This window comes from Ovis aries, chromosome 2 (assembly GCF_016772045.2).
Source record: "Ovis aries strain OAR_USU_Benz2616 breed Rambouillet chromosome 2, ARS-UI_Ramb_v3.0, whole genome shotgun sequence".
Lineage (NCBI taxonomy): Eukaryota > Metazoa > Chordata > Mammalia > Artiodactyla > Bovidae > Ovis > Ovis aries.
The window spans coordinates 9,360,801-9,383,492 of NC_056055.1; the positions used below are offsets into that span (position 1 = coordinate 9,360,801).

Consider the following 22,692-nt stretch of genomic DNA (forward strand, 5'->3'; position numbering starts at 1 on the left):
GGTTGTCTAATGAACGACTGTCCTGGCCCAGTGTGAAGTCCGCATGTGAGTAGCACTCGTGTGTGTTTGTTGACTGACTGGCTGACCGACTGGTCCTGGAGCCTGTGGCTTGCGCAAAAGGCAGGGGTGTTGCTCACGAAAGGCTCACAGGTTTGGGGGCCTGGGGAACATGTGCAAAAGTCCAGCCAGTGACCGCAGCTGCCTCTGACAGGCGGTTACCACTGGTCACAGAGAGATTTCTGCCATGACTGAGTCATCCCAGGAGACAGGATGTTCCTCTTTGTGCGCTCGGGGCCCCTGTGATTGGGCGGGCTGCTCTGTGGCACGGCTAGAAAAAAGCCCTTTAAAGCATCAGAAAACCCCACATGCCTCCCCCACCCCCCTTCTTGGCAGAAGTTTCAAAAAGAGAAAAACAACGACTTTTTGCACCTCCTACACCTGCCGTAGCAGCAGCGTCCAGAAGGCCTGCTGCTGCTGCTGCTGCTGCTGCTGCTGCTAAGTTGCTTCAGTCGTTTCCCACTCTGTGTGACCCCGTAGATGGCAGCGCACCAGGCTCCTCTGTCTCTGGGATTCTCCAGGCAAGAATACTAGTCAAGGGCAAAGAATGAGCCTTACCCAAAGAGCTGTTTAAAATGCAGATTCCTGGGCCCTGTCCCAGGCCCTGGAATCCAGCTCTCTTTGGGTCAACCTAGGGCTCTGCATTCTTAGAGGTTTTTTTTTTTTTTTCCCATGAGTTTTTATTACTATTAGGCAAAACAAGTGAATTGTTTTTTTCTTTCTGTCTTTTATTTTTAATTGGAGTATAATTGCTCCACATTGTTATGTTAGTTTCTGCTATACAGCAGCGTGAATCTGCCTCTTGTACGAGCGCTTAGTTCAGTTAGTTATCAGGAATTTCCAAGAGGGTTACCGGGCCCCCCAAGAGAGTATAAGGAGCAAGGATTAGAACTTCCTTTTCAAATATTTGTTTTCTATTAGATCTTTAAAAAATTCAATTATATATATATTTTTTAATGTGTTCATGTGAGAAGTCATGTGGATAATGTTATAAGAAATACATATGTATTAGGTATATGAGCAAATATATATTTAATGGTGAGTGTGTGATTTTAAAAAAAAAATTGGCCCCTCACTGGGCCAAAGTCGATTGTTACAAATTTTTTTTTTAACTTTAATTGGAGGATAACTGCTTTACGATGCTGTGTCGGCTTCTGCCACACAACGACGTGAATCGGCCGTAAGCAGACCCAGGTCCCGTCCTTCCTGAACCTCCCTCCTCGGCCCAGCTCCATCCCACCCCTCGAGGTTGTCCCCGCACCAGGCTGAGCTCCCTGTGCTTCACAGCAGCTCCCCACCGGCGGCCTCGTCGTCTACAGCAATATACGCGAGTCAGTGCCGCTCTCTCAGTCCCGCTCTCTCAGTCCCGCCACCCTCTCCTTCCCCCACTGTGTCCACAGGTGACAGTTGCAATCTTGCTGTCACTAACCAGCCCGGTGGTCTCGGCCACGTCACTATTCCATGCTGAGGTCTAGTTTTCTCATTTGAAAACTAGTTTTCTTTTGACCTCCTTACCTGTTTGGGGTGAGAACAGATTGAGAACAGGCAGTAAAGCATCTTGTCTGGGCTGGCACAGAGAGGGTCCAGCCTGTGTGGTGGGGATCACGCAGAGGCTTACAGGGTGGTCTGGGGGACACTCGAGGAGGAGGGAAGATAATTGGGCCAGGGGAAGAGGGTGAGGACCCCGAGACTAGAGAGGGAACAGTGTTGCTACACCAGCCCTTGAGTAGGCGGCAGCCTTTCTCGGGCTTCGCTGATCCCTGGGGGACTCTGTCTAGAAATTGTTGCTTGCTGGCTTTTCTCAAAGGTAAAAACCAAGGCTCTGACCAGGACCCGATCGCTCATGAGGCTGCAGGAACAAACACAGATAAATTTGTCCTGAGAGGCCTGGAGTTATTCTCATTGTCCCCAGGGTATGGAGGGAAGAGCCAGGACCCGAATTGAAGGTGACGTCTCATGACAACCTTGTCCTGACCTGTGCCTGGCTTCAGGCAAGGCCCCTTCTCGCTCTGGGCCTCAGTTTCCCCATCTGCAGAGTGGGTGGGACCATGCCACTGCTCTGCCAGCCCTGTGTTTCCAGGACTCAGAGGGAGTGTTGGGGGTGTTGGCCATAGCAGGAGGGGGGAGGAGATGGGAGGGAAGAAGAGAAGAGGGAAAAGAAGAGAGGAGAGAAGGCAGGCGGTGAGGAGCCCTTCTCCAGCCATCCTTCCCTTGCCACGGCGCCCTCAGTAGCCAGGCTCTCCTTTCTGGTTCATTCTCCCCAAGCAGCAGGAGTGAAACTTGTAACCACACCTCTGGGTGCTCTCCCAAGTCAGGGATATGCTGCAAATTCCTGAACAGGACCCAAGAGGCCCCCCGGGTCTGGTCATCACGTCTCATGCCCACACTGTCTGTTCTCAGAGCCCCAGCCCCTGCCCACAAATAGCACAGCCATCAGGAAGCCATGTCCATGTGCCCCCTCCTGCCTCCAGGCCTTTGTACTTGATGGTCCTCTGCCTAGAATGCTCTTTTTTATTTTCCAACTGAGATGAAATTCACAACATGAATCTAACCACTTCCCAGTGAACAATTTAGCAACATTTAGTATATTTATAAAATTGTGCAACACCTGCTATCTAGTTCCAAAGCATTTTCATCACCCCAAAAGGACACCTATGTCTGCTAAGCAGTCACTCCCCTCTGCCCTCTGCCCCAGCTAAGAGCACTAGTCTCCTTTCTCTGTGGATTCATCTATTGTGGGTATTCCCTATAGACAGAATCATACAGCTTGTGGCCTTTTGTGTTGGGCTTCTTTCACTGAGCATCTTGTTTTGGAGATTCATCCCTGTAGCGTGTGTGAGGGGTTCATCCCTTTTTGTGGTTGGATGATATGCCTCTGTGTGGATGGACTACAACTCGGTGGTCCATTCATCCATGAATGGACGTCTGGGTTGTTTCTACCTCTTGGCGGTTGCAAGCAGTGCTGCTAGGAAAGTGTGTGTACATGTATTCATTTGAGTACCTGTTTTCAATTATCTGGGGTACCGGAATGCTATTTTCACCATTCCCTCACTCCCAGTCTTGATTCTTACCCGAGCGGGCTCAGGAAGTTTCCCAGAGGACACGCTCTCTACATGGGACCTATATCTTGACCTCCTGGGCCAGCTCTGGGCCCCTGGGATCCCTCCCTGGGCTTCCCCATCACTCTTACTTGGATTTGTAATTGCTGGGTGTTTGTCTGCTACCTCTGGACCCTCAGTTCTCACGTGAGCAGGGCCTGTGCCCCAGCGCCCACGTGGGGACCCTGGCACATGATCACAGCACACAGGGAACCCTGCCGTTTGCTGACCTCTGGGCTCCTTATCCTGTATCTCATGTCATTTTACAAAACTCTTTAGGGAAAGAAGAATTGTTACCCCAGTTTTACTCATGAAGGAATCCAAGGTGGAATGATTGGGTCAGGGTCATGCAGCTTCAAAGGGCTGGAGCCAGGACTGAACCAGGGCTTCTGATTGCAAAGTTCCTGCTGCTGATTCCTGCTCCTGAAGACAGGAGGGGGCTCGAGGACTCATGGTCTCCCTTTGATTATGTCCCCGACAGGCCACAAGCAGGATGGCTGGTGCTGAGACGGGCCAGTGGGGACTCTGGTGCCCATAGGGGCAGCTCCACCTCCTGAAGATGAAGGGGCCCAGGTGAAACACAGGCCAGGCCCAATGGCCAGCTCTGGAACAGAGGTCCACTGGGTCGAGCCGGGCCTGGGGAAGGGGCCCCAGCGGCGGCGCTGGGCCTGGGCTGAAAAGGGAAAGGATGCTGATGAGAGTGGCACACGCAGCTCAGAAGAGGAGGGACCCTTCCCCACCGCGAGCAGCCCCGAGCTCCTGGAGGACTTCCGCCGGGCCCAGCAGTGCCTGCAGCCACTGACATGGGGCCCAGACTCACGGCCTGCTGGTTGCCAGGTTCCCGAATCTGGAGAGTCTGCAGAAGCGGGTGAGGCTGAGTCCCCTACAATGCCACAATGGTACCCCAAACATCCCACCTCCTAGCGGGAGAGAGGTGGGAAGTGAGTGTGGAGTTCAGAAATTTTTTAAATTAAAATCTATGAAGTCTATGCTTAATGTTTTTTTAACTTTTAATTTTATACTAAACTATAGCTGATTAAAAATGTTGTGATGTCTTCAGGTGGACAGCAAAGAGATCAGTCATTCATATGCATGTATGCTTTGTCCCCCAGACTCCCCTCCCATCCAGCTACCACATAACATTGAGCAGAGCTCCCTGCGCTATATAGTAAGACATTGTTGATTATCCACTTTATGAAGCCTATAATTTAAATTTTTTTAAAGATTTAAATTATATAAACAATATTGTCCATTGCAGAAAAAACAAACCAAAATAGAAAAAGACTGAAAATTACTCATTATCCAGAGAGCTGCTCTTTTTCATATGTGTGAAAAAATATATATATATGTGATATGAATATAGAACATTCTACAAGCTATATTGTAGCTTGCTTTTTTGTAACTTAATAGATATGAGCACTTTCCCAGCTTATCAAATATTCTTCCACAAATCATTTCTAATGTCTGCTTAGGAATTCCATGGTGTGGGCATTCTGTCATTTGTTGAGCCAATCCTCTTACTGCTGAGCATTGGGTAATTTCTAGTTTTTTGCTATTACAAATAATGCAGAGATATGGCATTAGACTATCTTTGCACACCTGATTTGATAATAACCTTGATAATTTTAATTGCCTGGTTCAGGGGTTATGCCCATTTTTACAATTTTTTAAAGTCCCAGTTAGCAACGAGAATGTTGGCTTCCCTTGTTTTCTAAACTAACCGTTCTCTTTGCATCAAAAACAACTGAGACTAAATTCCTAGCTTGGCTCAGCAAGTCCTTTCTCCTCTCTGAAGCTTGATTTTCCCCATCTGTGAAATGGGAGTAATAATACCATTGAGCTTGATTACGTTGTGCCTACTGCATTTGAATATGAATGAAACACCCCCGTCTTAGGATTCTGCAATCAGGTGGGCCCTCATGGATGTCAGAGAAGCCATCAGGCCTATAGCAGATCGTGCAGTGACCCCAGGTTCCTCAGGCCAGGTCTTTGTAAAGTGGGATTTGCCCACAGCTACCCACTCGGGAGCCATTTCTGAGCTCTCCTCAGGGAATGGCAAATGGGATCTCTCCCTGAGGTCACGGGGTTGCCCCCTGCTGTGATGTACCAGCTGCTGCCACGTCCTGTATCCTTACTCTGTCCCAGGCGCAGGGCTGGGTAGAGTGCAAACCGTGTCTCCTTCTTTACTCGCCGCCCTCTGCCAGTAGGAGAGACTAGCCTCCAGATAAAGATCGCTACAGAGTTCAACTTCTTATTCATGATGCCCTGTGAGAGATCAGAAAAGCCAGGAATGAATCCACGGCTGCCTGGTTCCAAAGTCCAACCTCTTCATTCCACCGCATGTTCCCCATCAGCAGAGAGTAACTTGCCTTCATAGCTGGGACCTTGCTTCTAAGTCCAGAACTGCTCTGAGCCACTGCATGAGCAAGTTACTTAACCTGCTGTAAACAAAAGAGACTTGCTAAAGGAGATTTTAAGGAGTGGAAAGATATAGAAGTGCCAAGGCTAGAGGAAAGAGCACAGGGGAGCAAAGCGTGACATAAGGATTATGGCAAAGTTGCATCTGCCAGAGCAGAGGGTCTGTGCTTGGTGGTACCCAGACTGTATCTCCTGAAACTCTCGATCTGTGCCAGAGGCTGACATGGGGTCTAGGATAGAGTAAGTGCTCAATAAGCATTGACTTCATGGATGATGGATAGATGGATGGATTGATGGATGTATGGATGGATGGGTGGGTGGATAGGCAGATAGGTGGATAAATAGATGGAAGAGTGGATGATTGGGTGAGTGGTTGATAGGTGAGTGGGTAGTGGATATGTGAATGGATGGATGGATAGGTAGATGAGTGGGTAAATGGATGGGTAATGAATGGATAGGCAGGAGAGTGGATGATGGATGGATGAGTGGGTGGGTAGGTGGATGGATGGATCATTGGAAGGATGGATGGTTGGATTAATGGATGCTGCTGCTGCTAAGTCACTTCAGTCATGTCTAACTCTGTGCGGCCCCATAGACGGCAGCCCACCAGGCTCCCCCATCCCTGGGACTCTCCAGGCAAGAACACTGGAATGGGTTGCCATTTCCTTCTGGGATCAATGGATGAGTGGGTGACAAATGGATGGGCGGGAGGGTGGGTGAGTAGGATGGATGAATGAATATTTCTTGAGCACCTACTGTATAATAATCCCGACAACTATCCTTTTGGGGGGAGTTTTACAGGCATTATTGTCTTTTATCCCTCCCTTCCTTCTTTCCTTCTTTCTATTCTGTCAACCAATATTGAGCAGTTCCTCTGCAAATACAATAGTAAATAAAAGCAGAGGGTATCTTCGTCCTCATGGAGCTTACAGTATAGTGGGGGAAGAAAATATTAATGAAACAATCACATAAATAAATAGAAAGCTGCCACTATAATAAGTATTTCCAAATAGAGGTGTTCAGTCATGTGAAAGCCTGTAAAAGGGAGATTTTGGCCTAAGTTAGGAAGGTTAGAGAAGACTGCCTTGATGAGGTCAAGGTTGAGCTAATGTGTGAAGGACAAATAAGAGTTAACTAGGCAAAGAGAGGGTGAGAGGACCCTACCAGAGGGGTCAGCATGTATAGAGGCCCTGTGGCAGGAGAGGATGTGGCATGGCTAGACCAAGGAAAGACTGAGGGGGACCGTGGAAAGATCTGGAACAGGAGAGCTAATGGGGGATGGAGACAGGGACCTTCGGCCCATGTTAAAGGCTCAGCTCTGTCCTGGGAACAACAGGAAGATACTGGTGAATTGTCAGATGGAGGATGAGATGATTAAGTGGCTGCTACAGTGGTCCAGGCAAGACAGGATATCAGCTTGGGCAAAGCTGGTGGTTCTAGACTTTAGGGCAGTAGGTGAGTTTGACAGCACCCTAGGAGGTAACCAGGACAGGAGCAGGTGACAGGTTGGATTGTGGGGTTTAGGGGAAGGGAAATAGCAAAGACACCCTGCAGCTTTCTGCCTTGTGCAGTTGGATGGGGTGATGTTTCTATTTGCTGAGACAGGAAACACTAGAGGGACGACCAGATTTAAGGACTGAGATTGGAGGACCTTTGAGACCACCAGAGGAGGTAGTAGGTAAATATTTGGCCATATGGGGGAATTTACTGGGCTTCTTGCCATCACCTCATATTAAGAAAATGAAAGCCCAGGGGTTGAGATGACCTAGGTAATGGGACTCGGTGAGTCCAGCTCTAGTGTATATAAAGCCATGATGTGTCTTTCCAGAGTCTGAAGAAGAGGATGAGGACAGCCCAGAAAGTTCCAACTTGCCTCTCAGCTGGCTCCCCCAGCAGGATCCTCAACCGGACATGACCAAAGAGGATCCAAGTGAGGTTCTGCAAGGCTCTGAGGTCCAGGAAGCTGGAGAGAGCTCCCCAAGGTTGGGATATGAGACCTTTCTCAGCTCAGGGGACCATGGGGGCACCGGCCCCACTGCTCTGGACTGGGGTCAGCCCACAGGCTGCATGGCTTCTAGCAAACAAGCCAGTGGAGACAAACTTCCAGAACATTCTGAGGTCAACCCAACTGTTGACTTCCGCTCGCCCAGGTCCTGGAGCAGTGGGACTGTGAGCCTCAACCACCCCAGTGACAACCTGGATTCTACCTGGGAAGGAGGGACTGATGTCCCCCAGCCCACTGCCCTGGCAGAAACTTCACCCCAGAGTCCCAGCCACCACCTCCTCAACCCAAACGACAGAACTGAAGGAAGTGTTGCTCTGGCAACGCCCACGGAATTCCAGGGATCCTCAGCACCACCCGCCCAGAGCCTCCCATGTCCTGCAGATAGATGGAGGAGAGAAACCAGCAGCCTCTCCTGCCCTCAGCCTGGGGACCAGTCCTGGAAGCAGACACGGATATCACCTAAGCCACTCCCTTCCCGATTCACAGGCTCCATCAGCCCTCCCAACCCCTCCCCTCGGCCAGCTCGGCAGGACAGACCACCCCCCAGGCCGGGAGCCACTCTGGCTGGCCACTCATCTTCTGATCCCCCCAAGTATGGCCGGGGGCGGCTGAACTACCCGCTCCCTGATTTCTCCAAGGTGGGACCCCGGGTGAAGTTCCCCAAAGATGAGAGCTACCGCCCCCCCAAGGCCAGGAGCCACAGCAGGCTGCCCGAGGGCCCTGCCAAGCCACTGATCTTCAAGTCTCCTGCCGAGATTGTCCGGGAGGTGCTGCTGAGCAGTGGAGATGTCTCTCCTGGAAAGAACCCACCTCCTACCCACCCCATCACCAGGGTGCCCCAAGAATTTCAGACACCTGAGCAAGCCACCAAGCTTGTCCATCAGCTCCAGGTAAGCCTGACTCACTTCCACCCCAAGGCACCTGCTGGTGTGGGTTGGAGGCTGGATAGGATGGGGGGCTTCTGGGGGATCTGGGGGGCCCATCCATGAGCACCTTGCTTGTGATGGGAGTGTTGCACCCCCAGCGATGAAGATACTCCCAAGCCTGTTGTTAAAAAAAAAAAAAGCAGTTTTTGCACTCATGCTATAAGGATAGGCTGTGTTTGTTTTCAAGTCCTGCTAAGAAAAATTCAAAACATACAAGAGATAAAATAGCAGGATGAACCCCCATAGCCCGATCACACAGCCATATCTACCTTTTTCATCAATGGCCTCACCTCTTCTTCCTCACCCGCTACTCCTGGGGTATTTTGAAGCAAATTTCAGGCATCAAATCATTTAACCCTCAAATATTTTAGTGTGTATGTCTAACAATAAGGAATCTCTCTTAAAGATAACCATTGGCCTACCTAAAACCTAATGCCCATTCCTTCATATTAACCAATGTCCAGTCAATATTCACATCTCCCGCTTTGTCTCATAAATGGCTTATTTATTTCAGTTTGTTTGAATCAGCATCCAAACACAGCTCAGACAGGTATTGGTTGTTGTGCCTTCAAGTCTCTCACCATCACTTTCTGCCTTTTTCGCCTTTTTTTTTTTTTTTTGACGTGGATGGACCATTTTTAAAGTCTTTATTGGGTTTTTTTTTTTTTTTTGGCCGAGGGGTATGTGGGATCTTAACTTCCTAGCCAGTGATCAAACCCAAATCCCCTGCATTTGAAGACAAAAAGTCTTAACCACTGGGCTGCCAGGGTAGTCCCTTCTTTGCATTTTCTGCCAAATCTCTTTCTTCTGTGTAATTTATCTGTTAAAGGAACCAGTTCTGTCCTGTGGAGTCTCCCACATTCTGGGGTTTTATGACACACCCTCTGATATCTTCTCATATGTCTCCTTGTCCTCTCTTTGTCCTGTGTTTTGCCCAGTTAGAACTAGAGGTGTTTCCAGGTTGTAGTCATTTGCTTATTCCCGCCCCACCCCCCCCATCGTAGTTCCATGTGGGTAGGGATTTTTGGCAAGAGCCCGTCATAGGTGGTGCCTTCAGGAGGCGTAAACTGCCTGCTGGTCTCATTTGTGATGTTAATGACTACTGATGGTCATTACCTTGATCCAGGCTTTCACTGAGGCTGACAGAGTGGTAGTACCCTGCTTTTTTTTTTTTTTGCTGGAAATCTTCTATAAAATAAAACTTTCCTTCATCAACTATTTGGTTACCAAGGGCTCATTCACATGGGAAAGACGAGAGAAATGCTGGATTCTGTCCTTCTAATGACCAGTTTTCAGAACAATGTGTCAGTTTCCGGCCTCCTTCAAAGGTGACCAGTGACATTTGTTTTTGCTTTTCCTCTGTAATGACTAGTTTTAAGAAGCACTTCGGTTTTGTTTATGGCAAGTTGTAACTCTGAGTACATGCAACTGTGATTTTCAAGTCTTCTATTTTCCTACCAATGGACCCTTGGATGGTTCATTCAATCAGCCATGCAAAAATATTTACTAAGCACATATTACTTAACTCCTGGGAGTAGAGGCATGGGAAAGACACATGCAGGCAGAGAGTTCAGATAGATAGGCACGTAGCTGAGATCCTCTGTGACCAGCTTATGCATCGCAGTGAGTCGGCCCTGAGGCCATCACCCCTGTCAGGGCTATAGACAGGTTGGTGGATGAGTGGTCCTACAGCCTCTGACCCTCCAGAATTTGGCCATAGGGTCTGTATTGCGTGGGTCTGCTGAACTGCCACTACTGAGCCCTTTCCCTCCGAGGCACCCAGAGGCCCCCTTCGGGAAGTGGGTTCCCAGGGTGGGGGGAATCTCACAGTCAGAGGCCTGGTGCATGACCTCGTTGCCCCCTTTCCCGCAGGAGGACTACCACAAGCTCCTCACCAAGTACGCTGAGGCCGAGAACACCATCGACCAGCTGCGCCTCGGGGCCAAGGTACTGGGCCGGGTAGGGTGGAGGGATGGAGGGGTGGAGGGGTGGAGGCGTGGGCCCAGCCCCCCAAAATGATGCTTTTCCCTAGCCACTGCCTCCTGCCTCCAGAGACCCGGGAGCTATGGGACGCGGTCCTTCCTTGTTCTACCATGGGGTCACTCTGTGACCCTGGGGAGGCAACCTGCCCTCTCCAGGCTGTTGATGAGCTCTGAGTCCTCGAATCCTAGAATCTGGGGATTTCACCAGAAGCTCTCCTTCTAGATAAACTCTGGAGTAAGACCACCTGGGTGCAACTCCTCTCTCCATTACTGACTAGCTCTGTGACCTTAAGGAAGTTACTTGGACTCTCTGAGCCCCAAAGGAGTAGTGCAGAATTTCTGCTCAAACACTGGGGCTGATACTCCCCTTTGCCTTTCTCCTCCCCTGTCTTCTCACCCACAGCCTCTCCCCCCATTCTGAATGTCTAGTGCGGGAGAGGGGAGTGTGAAGGGGGAAACCTGCCCCCCACATCCTGCCCAGTCCTCACTCATCTAGGGGAGGCTGTGAATGCTGCACTTGGGACCTTCCCCTTTTCTGGGGTGAGGCAGGAAGTGGGACTTGTCGCAGTCCCTCCTGGCTTCCTGCTTCCGACTACCGGCCTCTTGCCTCATCAAGCAGCAGTGGAGGAGGGGCGGGAGCTGGGGTGCAGAGATGCAGACCCTCCCTCTTACTTGCCTCCTCTCTCAGGGCCCCTACCCAGGCTGCCCCCATCCTGCTCCGAGACCCTCTCCCTGCCAGGGAGCTGCTTTCCACCATCTAGCAACTCTTCTTCCATGACGTGTTTCCAAGGCTGCCACGTTGAGAAAGCGGAGGGGCTCTGTTCCAGGAGCAAGACTTCCCCGCGTCCCCATATCCTCCTGACACAGGCAGATCCTTTCTATCCTGGCCTCCTTGGGCACAACTGTAAAAGGGGGTTAAACACACTTGCTCCTCGGAAGGAAAGCTATGACCAACCTAGACAGCATATTCAATAGCAGAGATATCATTTTGCCCACAAAGGTCTGTGTAGTCAAAGCTATGGTTTTTCCAGTAGTCATATGTGGATCTGAGAGTTGGACTATAAAGAAAGCTGAGTGCTGAAGAATTGATGCTTTTGAACTGTGGTGTTGGAAAAGACACTTGAGAGTCCCTTGGACTGCTCGGAGATCAAACTGGGCAATCCTAAAGGAAATCAACCCTGAATATATTCATTGGAAGGACTGAAGTTCCAATATTTTGGCCACTTGAGGCAAAGAGCCAACTCATTAGAAAAGACCCTGATGCTGAGGAAGATTGAAGGCAAAAGGAGAAGGGGGCAACAGAGGATAAAATGGTTAGATAGCATCACTGACTCGATGGACATGAATTTGAGCAAACTCCGGAAGATAGAGGACAGGGGAGCCTGGAGTGCTGCAGTCCATGGGGTTGCAAAGAGTTGGACACAACTTAGGGACTGAACAACAGCAGGCCTCCTGGGAGCCATTGGGCTGCCCCCTCCTAACCCCCATGTCTTAAGGCTTCTTTCAGCTCTCTGAGTCAGATTCAGGGGCAGAAGAGAGAGCTGGAGGACTGTTGAGGGGGCTTGATGAGACATCCCTTCTGGAGAAACCACACTGTCATAGGCTCCTAGAAGGTCCAAGGAGAAAGGATCTGATCATCAGGTCCCCTGTCTCACAGACTGGAGAATCAGGACCCCAAAAGGGGCAGAGGTTGCCAAAGGTCAAGGTCAAGAACAGAGGCTGAGAATATCTTCTCCCTCCCTCCTTTCCTACCTTCCTCCTTTACTCTTTGAAAGAAATGAGTCTGGGTTTTGGAAGTACTTTTCTAAGAATTAGAGAATATTAATGGTATTAAAATGAAGGTGTTCATTGGGTGCCCTTATGTGCCAGGCACAGAGTAGGCATGAGCAGGGGGACTCATGAGCAGTGGGATCACAGCCATGTGCACCTCCTGGACATTTCCCCCGACCCAGTGGGGACTCACCATGTGGGGACGCCAGCCTGGCTGGTATCCCAGACCCGAGTGTGTGAAAAGGGAAGGTAGAAGAGGCCAGGAGTGGTGTAGCATTAGCTCACCTGCTTTTGCTTTCTAGAAAAAGTGATTCTTTGGCTTGAGAATTCTCCTTAAGAGAAAGGTGAGTATAGGTCAGCTCAACTCTGCTGGAAGCAGAACAATCCTCTCCCTGCCTTGGGGAACAGTACAGGCAGGACGCACGTCCCAGCATGCTGAGAAGGACGTGGAGCCTGAGTGGGGAGGGGCCTCACTAGGTCCGCAGAGCTTGGGGAGCTGAATTTCCAGCCGGGCCTCTCACTGTGTCCAGAGCTCTGTCCAAGCTCGGGAAACCCCAGGATGGCTTCTTGCTCAGAGCCTTCGCCAAGGAGGCCAGCTCACAGAGAAAAAAGTGTTACTGCCCCTGCAGGCTGAGCTGCTGCTAAGCTGCAGGCTGAGCTGCTGAGAGTCCCTTGGACTGCAATGATATCCAACCAGTCCATCCTAAAGAAAATCAGTCCTGAATATTCATTGGAAGAACTGATGCTGAAGCTGAAACTCCAGTACTTTGGCCACCTGATGCAAAGAACTGACTCATTTGAAAAGACCCTGATGCTGGGAAAGACTGAAGGCAGGAGGAGAAGGGGACGACAGAGGACAAGATGGTTGAATGGCATCACCAACTCAATGGACATGAGTTTGGGTAAACTCCGGAAGCTGGCGATGGACAGGGAGGCTTGGTGTGCTGCAGTCCATGGGGTTGCAAAGAATCAGACACGACTGAGTGACTGAATTGAACTGAACTGAGGTTGAGCTGGCTGGAATGACCTTCCCAGCAGCCAGCTGAGCCACTCACTCTGCTCAGAGCCCCCAGGGGGAGGCCTGGACCCCAGGCCAGGGATGTGACCCTGGAGACCCAGGCCGGGCACAGCAGTTGAGGAGCAGCGACCAGTGGGGACCAGGGGAAGGAGACTGGCATTTGCTGAGCAGTAAAAAGCTGCCAGGCCCCAGGCTAAGCATACTGCCAGGGTCAACTCATTTGATCCTCTTCGCAGGAGGAAACTGAGGCTCGGCCAGTTGGAGTGGTTTGTGCAACCTTTCCACAGCTGGCAAGGGATTAAAAGTGGGGGATTAAACTCTGCCTGATTCCAGAGTAGGCACTGTTTTTCGCCATGCCTGGGTGAGCTCCGCTCAGGCCCTGGCAGGGTATGTGGCAGAGGCATAGGGACAAGGCAGAATGAGGATGTTACAGTGTAAGAACAATAGCAATAAGCGATGCTTACTGACCACTGTCCTAAGTCATCTACCACTGAGGAAACTGAGGCTCCGAGGTTAAGGGATTCACCCAGGATCACTCGCCAAGCAGGTGCCAAAGCTGGGGTTTGAGCCCAGTGTTCTGGCTGCAAAGCCCACTGCAAGTCGACTGTCTTTTTAGGCTTACAAGTTCATGTATTTATTTTTTAAGTTTAACACAGCCAAACTAGATGGTCCTGGTTTCTGCCGCTGAGGTAGCTGACCAGGGAGTCCCAGGGCCTGGCCTTGGGGGCACCACTGGATCTGGTCTCGGGTGGAGGCAGGGACATAGGGCTGATCAGGAGTCACTGCCCAGGGACCAGCTTAGGGTCAGAATTCAGAGGCATGCCCTGGCTCAGCCAGTAAAGAATCCACCTGCAATGCGGGAGACCTGGGTTCTATCCCTGGGTTGGGAAGATCCCCTGGAGAAGGAAAAGGCTACCCACTCCAGTATTCTGGCCTGGAGAATTCCATGGACTATAGTCCATGGCGTCAGAAAAAGTCGGACACGGACACGACTGAGCGAGTTTCACTTCACTTCACTTCCTGCATTCGCTGCCCTGTGGCCACCTCCCTCCAGCTGCTGTCCCCCATCTCAGCTGTAGGAGGGTCTGGAGGGGTTGAGACCGGAAGTTACCCCGGAGAGAATCAGGGGGCATGACGCAAAAGCGTTTTTCCCAAACTGTGTGTCCTGCAAGCCACCTGGTGGAGGTGGGGATGCAAGGATGGGGGAGGGGCTGGGGGAGAGGGAAGGGTGGAGTGGGGAGAGGGGCTGGGGAGGTTTGTGTGTTCTGAGGGTTAGAGGAAATGTTTCCTATTCTCCCCACTCCCTGCCCCTTTCATAAAGCCTATTAGCATTTTAAAGGCTGTGTGAAACCCAGCTGTGCTGAGAATAGTTGGTTGTTTAACCCGCTGCTTCCCACCCTTGCTAGTCCATCCTTCTCTGCTTAACACCCTTGAGGGACCCAGTGCAGCCTCAGGGAGCACCATGGGATGCCCGGGTTTAAACAGAGTGGGGGTGGCCTGGGTTAGGTCCTGCACATGTCATGAGACAGGTTGGGAGGGGCAGGCCTGAAGCAGCTCAGCGATTGCTTACACTCACCCCCAGCTCCCTGCTTCCCTGGGCCTCCACACAGGCCGTTGGTCCCTCTGCGGAAACAGAGGTGCTGAGAACTGCTTGTTCCTGTTGCTCCCCCAGGTTGGGTCTTTGTGGGGCAGCCAGGCCTGAGGCTAGGGGATGGGCAGGGTAGGGCAAGGGGGAGCATGCACCAGGGCCAGGCCTTCCCCAGATTTGGGTCACCTTGGGAGGAGAGGGGTGCTGGGAGACAAGTCCCCCCATGCGGGCCTGAGCAGATGGCCAAGGGGATTATTAAAATCCAGCTTTGTTCTCATCAGAGGCTGGGCCTGAAAGAGGGGGGAGGCAGCAGGGGCCAAGCCACGGCTGGGCCATTGTCCCTCACTTTGGAGGAGATTTCTCTGCCATGGCCAGGACGTGAAGAGCAGCTTAAGCAGGGAGAGGCTGCCTGTCTATAGGCCTGGGAGCCCACCCTGAACTGTCCACTCCTGACCTTAGGGTAGCAGAGGGTAGTAAGATCAGCTGCCTGATGTTGAGGACCAGGAGGGTACTGAGGCACCACAGGAAAGGAGCTTTTTTAGGGACCTGCCTCCATGAGGGCCGCATAAATAACCATGGCAACGATGATGGTGGTGGTGGTGGTGGTGGTGATGATGGTGATGGTAGCAGTTATGCCACTGATGATGACAGATAGGAGGGTAATGGCTGCTGTTCATGGAGCACTCACTTTGGGCACAGACAGGTTAGTCCAATCAGCTGCTCTAGGACTCGAAGCCAGTAGTAGAGCCTCGACGTGAACCCAGGCACTACAGAGCTCATCCACTAAGCCAGGGATCAGCGGACTTCCTGTTTAGAGGGCCAGATAGTGATTATTTTCAGCTCTGTGGTAATGATTCACTTCTGCCATTATAGCATGAAAGCAACCACAGGCAATACATAAGCCAGCACGTTTGGCTGTGCTCACTAAAGCCATGTTCGTTAAAACAAACCATAGCCTGCCAGGCTCTGCTTTAAACCACTATATGGCACTCAGGTCTTTAACCTCAGATGGTCTTCCGTGGCCATCTGCCTGACTCTCTACCTCTCTCCTGCATGCTGGACTGTTACCGTATGAAATCCATCCTCAAAGGATGGAGATCTGCTACAACTGAGCAACGATTCCTTCACTTGTTGGTTTATGCATTCATTGAAACAGCTAAAAATCAATGTAACGGTAATTCTTAGAAACGTTTTTATTAATAAAAATAATAATGATCATATCATTGTAAAATGATTATACTTTACATCTGTTAAATGCTATATTGATTATAATATGATTAGATTATATTATAAATCATAACAAAATTAATAAGATTATTAATATGGAAAACCATAGACTCTGGAGTCAAAGCAGGGTTATAATCCCAGCCCAAGGGTTTTTCAGTTGGAGATTTTGAGTGAGTAACTCAGCCTGAGTCTCAGTTCCCCCTTCTGTGAAATAGGTCTGCAGTCCCTCCCTCTTAGGACTGCCATAAAGACAGAAGGGAAGGATGCATAAGCCCTTGGCCCAGTGTTTGGCCCCCACCCATAGGTTCCGCTGAAAGGCAGTAGTTATTATCCATTTTTATTTATTTATATTTATTTATTTACATCCGTTATCCATCGTTATTGAGCACCTGAGTGATGGCATGAATGAAGGGGATGCCTTCTGGGTGGTTTGCCCCACCCCTGACTGGGCTCTGCCATGCCTCCCCTCCCCGACAGGTGAACCTGTACTCGGACCCGCCCCGGCCCAGCCACAGCATCCACGCGGGGACGATGCCCCAGGGGACCAAGGTCTTGTCCTTCACCATCCCACAGCCCCACTCTGTGAAGTGGTATGTGGGCTCCGCCGAGGGCCCGCAGGCCTCTGAGGCTTCAGGTGAGTCTGGGAGATGTGTCTGGAGGCTCCTCTGGGGTGACTGCTCCTGGGACACTTGGTCCACCCCAGGGTGGCCCTAGCTTCAGGCTGGGAAAGAGAGGGAGGGAAGTGAGGCCCCTCTCTGGGCCCTGTGACTTGAAGAGGTCAGATGGAGTTGTGGAAATGTCTGCTTTGAGCCAGAGCTGCATGGGTGAAGCCCAAGCTCTCTCTACTTAGCAGCTGGATGGTCTTGGACAATTTGTATGACAAAGCGTGTCATCACAGTAGAGCCCACATCAGGCTAGACCCTGCGCCAAGCCTTGCCATGCACGGCCTCAGTTAATCACATCAGCCTGCTGAGGGCCCCACTGGTGTTACCGCACTGACAGTTAAGGCGACCAAGGCTTGGCGAGGTGACGACATGAGGAAGGTCACACCGCTCCAGAGGAGGGCCAGGAATCGAACCTCCATGCTTCTGAGTTGAAGCCCACACTATTGGCTGGGAACCCAGAGGTCCGGCTTGGCCTCCAGCTGTGTGATCCAGGGCAAATTTGCACCTTGTCCTTGCCTATAAATGGGGACAACACTGCCCAGGTCACTTCCTGGGGCCAGCAGAAAGGCGGGGAGACCATGAGAAGGCTGAGCTGTCACTGGAGGATGCAGGTGGTGGCTTTGAAGTTGAGCACCAGTCTCTCAGCCCCAGGAAAGACTGTTCTTGGCCCCAACATGTAGTGACTGTGTATTCCAGGGTTGCCATCAGCTGGAGGAGACCTGAGCCCCTCCTCACCCCCCAGCATGCCCACCCTAGGGTGGCTTCAGGAGGACGCAGGGGGCATTGCCCAGGACCAGCCCTCAGCGGAGCGGGCCCAGGAGCTGGCTTCTCAGGCCAGCCGGTTCCTGACCAAGGTGAGTGGAACCTCAGCTTTGCCCACGGGAGACAGACTTCCCTCGGAGAAAGCAGAGCCTCTACCCGCTTGGGGGCGGGGCTGTGTGTGTGCCAGGCGCTCTCATCACTCCCCTGTAGGAGTTCACTTGGGACTTTCCTGCTGGTCTTAGAGGCCACAAAGCTCCAGCCTCCTCCTTGTCACCCAGTGCTAGGTTTAACTCCCTTTTTGGCTCTGTGTCTCATCAGACTCTGTCTAACTGCTTGGAAGTATCTCCTGGTTCACTCCTGGGGGAGACTTTCAGCTTTTTCAGGATTCTGGAAGGGTTATGGAACCTTTACTTTCCCTTTTCCTCTTTGGATCACCCCACTTCTCCAGTTCTTTTCATCATGGAATCAATTCTCAGTTACTTCTCAAGAGGCCTTTTCATTTTCATCAAAATAATGATGAATTTGTTATTGTTTATAACTATACTCTTGGCCTTTTCCCAAAAGTACTTTAAAGCGGCTTAGAAAATACCCGCATTATAACCACATTCTGAAAACAGAAGCGAGGAAACTGGGGCAAAGGGGAAGTATGTGTAGGAAAAAAAATAAAATGAACTTAGGGAGAAGTGAATAAACAAAGACCCTGAACACTTTATCAGATTCACGTTTGGCTTTGAACTTCCTAGTAGTCAATGCAAAAAGGGAAATGCAATAGTTGTATCACCATGCCCATAAAACAAATTCTTTCAAAGAAACACTACCATTCTCTTTTCTTTCTTTCTTTCTTGGTAACAAGTTTACTGAAATATAATTCACATGACATGCAGTTCAGTCATTTAAAGTTAATGCTTCGTGGCTTTCAGTATTTCATAGTTGTGCTGCCATCAACACGATCGATTCTAGAACATCTTCATCATCCACTAAGAAACTCCATATTCATTAAGCAGTCACTTCCCATTCCCCTTCCCCCAGCCCCAGCCAGCTGCTCATCTGCCTTCTGTCTCTTCGAATGCATGCTAAGTCGCTTCAGTCGTGTCTGACTCTTTTCTAGCTTGCCAGGCTCTTCTCTCCATGGGATTCTCCAGGCAAGAACACTGGAGTGGGTTGCCATGCCCTTCTCCAGGAGATCGTCTCCTTTCAGGGATCAAACCCTTGTCTCCAGCATCTCCTGCATTGGCAGACAGGTTCTTTACCAGGAACACCATCTGGGCTTCCCTTCTGTCTCTTTGAGTTTACCTGTTTTGGACATTTCATATAAGTGGATTTGCGTACCATTTGTCCTTTTGTGTCTGGCTTTTCACTTAGCACAGTCTTTTCAAGGCTCACCCATGTTGTAGCAACATGAACTTTATTCCTCTTTATCCCTGCCATTCTGGGGAGACATTTCTCCTTGTCCTGTGTACTGTAAAGCATCTCAATACTTTTTTTACATTTGATTACATGTCAAAATAATATTTTAGGTTTATAAAATATCTTATTAATTCACCTATGTCTTTTCACATTTTTAGTATGGTGACTGGAACATTTTAAATTACATATGTAGCTTGTGCTATGCTTCAGTTTTATATGTTATATAAGTTATATAATGTAATTATATTAGGAAAAGTTGTATACTTTGGCACTGATCTAGAGCTTTCCTAGAAATCTACAAATTGTCTTTGCCTTTTTTCCCCTAATTAAAATTTTTTTGTAACTGTAATAGATACTCATGGTAAAGATCATCACACAGGGCAAAGAATACATTCAGTGAACTTTTCTTTCCCACTCTTGCCCTTCTGCTTTGTACCAAATGTTTAATGAATGCACATGTGTTTATAGAAATGGTCACATAAGTATATACACTATGTTGTACCTGGATTTTTTTTTAATATCCCAAATTTGTATATTTCTGAGTAGGCAATAAATTCACTTTGTTCGAAGTTCAGAGAATACATATAGTAGAAAACCTTCCTCCTCTCCCTGTCCCCCGACACCATCCAGTTCTCTTCCCCAGAAGCAGTTAATATTTTCGTTTCTTCCATCCTTCTAGAGGTAGTTTATAATATATAAGCAACTGTACTTGCAGTTTTCCTTTTTTATTCTCTCTATGTTTTATAGCAGGTGGTAGCGTACCATACACACTGTCCTGTACCTTGATCTGATGCTGAAAGTAGTTCATGGTGGCATTTGTGCGTGAGAACACACACACGCACGTGCCTGCCTCCTCTGGACGGCTGCATACTATTCCACGGATAGGCATCCGGATTGCTTCCTGTCGCCTCACCCCCACCAGGATGCAGCTAATATCCTGCCTCACAGGTTTCAGGCACATGAGTGAAATAAAATCAAATCCTGGAAGCTCCGCTTAGATTTTCCCCAAGGCTGCCATGGCAAGAGCCGGTGCTGGAGCCTGTTTCTGGCACCTGCCTCTCTGTGCTTGTCAGAAAACCCACGTCCCGAGGCGGGACCCAGCTCCCTATGCCAAAATGTGACTGTGGCTAAGTGCGGGAGTTGGCAGAACTCACCTGAGCCTGGATTAACGGAGCGTGTTTCTTTCCCCTCCAATGCCCAGGTGGAGTCCTTTATAGAGCTGATACACGCAGGATGGCTGACACCCCGGGACCAACTCAAGGTACTGTCCACTTCAGAGGATGCCGCGGAGCTGCTAGACGACTGCTCTGTGTCCCAAAGCACAGCCTCCAAAGCCTTGTTTGCTGCAGGGCAGACCGGGGAATCCCAGACACCGTGTCTCCGTTTTGAACAGACAGCCCCCGCTTAGCTTTCCATGATAATGATCGCTAGAGCACAATAGTCACCACTTACTATGCAGTGGTGGTGGTGTGCCAGGCTCTGTGGCAAGCCCTTGATGTACATTAATTCATTTTATCATCACAAAAACCTGACAAAGCAGTTACAGTCATCACCTCACATAACTGGAGTGAACTGAAACCCAGAGAGGTGACTTGAAGACCACACAGCCAGTAGGCGGTACAGCCCAGACGGAGATCTGTCTGATTCCCAAGTCCAGGGTCATAACCACTGCCCTGCCCAGCTCCCCACTGATTATCCTACCTGTCGACAACCAGAAAAAGCCATTTTCTTTTTAAATTTTCTTTATTATAAAAGTGATTGCTAAAGCTTGAAAACTGGGGATGGGGAGGCGAAGAGACCCCCTAATCTAACCATTATTGGCTTATTTCCTTCTGGACTCCAGTATTTCTAGGTAACCATGGTCACTCATGGAGAAGGCAATGGTACCCCACTCCAGTACTCTTGCCTGGAAAATCCCATGGAAAGAGGTGCCTGGTAGGCTGCAGTCCATGGGGTCGCTAAGAGCCGGACAAGACTGAGTGACTTCACTTTCACTTTTCACTTTCCTGCATTGGAGAAGGAAATGGCAACCCACTCCAGTGTTCTTGCCTGGAGAATCCCAGGGACAGGAGAGCCTAGTGGGCTGCTGTCTCTGGAGTCGCACAGAGTTGGACAGGACTGAAGCGACTTAGCAGCAGCAGCAGCATGATCACTCATAAAATTTAGATTTCTGCTGCATCAGACAGGGTCCCAGGAAGGAGCAGTTGAAGCTCTCAAAGCTGCGGGTGTAGGGATCAGTGAAGGAGCTGTCAGCAGGGTTAGCAGGGATGTGGGCGGCAGCCTCAGGGGGCCCGACAAGGGACAGGGAAGCCCAGGGACTCACACCTGCCTGAAGCTGCTCTCTCCCAGGTCTCTCCCCTCCCACCCTCTGACCTCTAATAGATGCCTCCCCTAGAAAGACCCCAGGGGAAGCCAGCAGGTTGGGAGCCCAGCTGATGCTCAAGGCATAGAGCAGGGTAAGGAGAGGAGCTGAGGGGGAGGACTGGAAGGGGCAGATGCAACACCCTTGGTTTCACAGTTCTCACTGTTATGATATTAGCAGTTACTGTGTTGTCATCTGGGCTTCCCAGGTGGCACTAGTGGTAAAGAACCTGCCCATGCAGGAGAGGTAAGAGACGCGGGTCCACCCCTGGGTGGAGAAGATCCCTGGAGGACGGCAGAGCAGCCCACTCCAGTATCCTTGCCTGGGAAGTCCCACGGACAGCGGAGACTGGCCTGTTACAGTCCACAGGGTTGCGAAGAGCTGGACACGGCTGAAGTGACTCCACAGGCATGCATGTTGCTGTACAGATGTTGCCCACATGCTCCAGTTACAAGATACGTCATGTGGATTGTATGATCCCATTGAGAAGATAGTCAAGGACCTTAAAAATCAAAGTTATTCTTTTTCTTCCCCCCTCTTCTAATTCCTCCATATCCAGGGAAGTTGAGAGCTGTTGGAAGATCAAGCTAGATTGGGGATGAGCCTCTAGGTTGTCCTTGGCCGACCTCTGTCATTAGCATAGAGTGACCGAGAAGAGGATGATAAGAAGTCAGGGATAATGGTCCCACCTCCCATGGTTCTAGCCAAGAGTTAACTAGCATCACGTTTACCATGGGAGCCTCATGCAATGGTTGGGACTATGAGCTCTGGAGCTCGAGGGCCTGGGTTCAAATCCTAACCCTACAACTTGCTCACTCACTGTGTGACCTTCACCAACTGAAGTAACCTCTCTGTGCCTCAGTTTCCTCCCATTTAGATGAAGATGATAAATTACCTCTCTTGTTAGGGTTATGCTGAAGATTAAATGAATAATGCAGCGTCCTTTAGACAAAGCCTCAGTACTCTGTAAATGTCAGTTATCGTTATCAATAGTATGACGGTGATGATAATACATCTGTTGGGTGTATTATCCAACAGGATGTATTGGATTCAGGAGAAGAGTAACTAATATTCCAAAGCCCACAGTTTTGAGAATCAAGTATGATGAACTAAGGCCTCTCAAGAAGTAGGTCTTTATGGCGATACAGCGATAGTATATTTGACACCGTGACCGTCATGGAACATCAGGGTTCTTACGGGTCTACCCAGGGAAGACTGGCACCCTCTGGGGCTCATGCTAAGGCTCTAAGCCTTGCCTCTGTCCTACCAGTCTAAGGGCAGGGAGATCAACCAGGGCAAACAGGTTCCAGAGGCTACCAACCCCAGCCTTCCAGACACTAGGGAGCCCAGAGGTCTCCACAGTCCAGGGTGAGTCCCACAGCCACCCCACGCACCCACGAGCAGCTC

General features: G+C 50.1%; 1 protein-coding gene across 3 annotated transcripts in view; it reads left to right on the forward strand.

Annotated features, from left to right (window-relative positions):
• AKNA (AT-hook transcription factor) overlaps positions 1–22,692 on the forward strand; it is a 58,320-nt gene that overhangs the window by 12,504 nt on the left and 23,124 nt on the right. For all 3 annotated transcript variants that reach the window (XM_012112383.4, XM_042242828.1, XM_042242830.1), the window contains 6 exons: positions 3,637–4,023; positions 7,402–8,468; positions 10,377–10,451; positions 16,567–16,723; positions 17,451–17,608; positions 20,125–20,184. In XM_012112383.4, coding sequence (XP_011967773.4) covers positions 3,750–4,023; positions 7,402–8,468; positions 10,377–10,451; positions 16,567–16,723; positions 17,451–17,608; positions 20,125–20,184 — 1,791 coding nt within the window. In that variant the 5' untranslated portion in view covers positions 3,637–3,749. The remainder of the gene's footprint in view (positions 1–3,636; positions 4,024–7,401; positions 8,469–10,376; positions 10,452–16,566; positions 16,724–17,450; positions 17,609–20,124; positions 20,185–22,692) is intronic.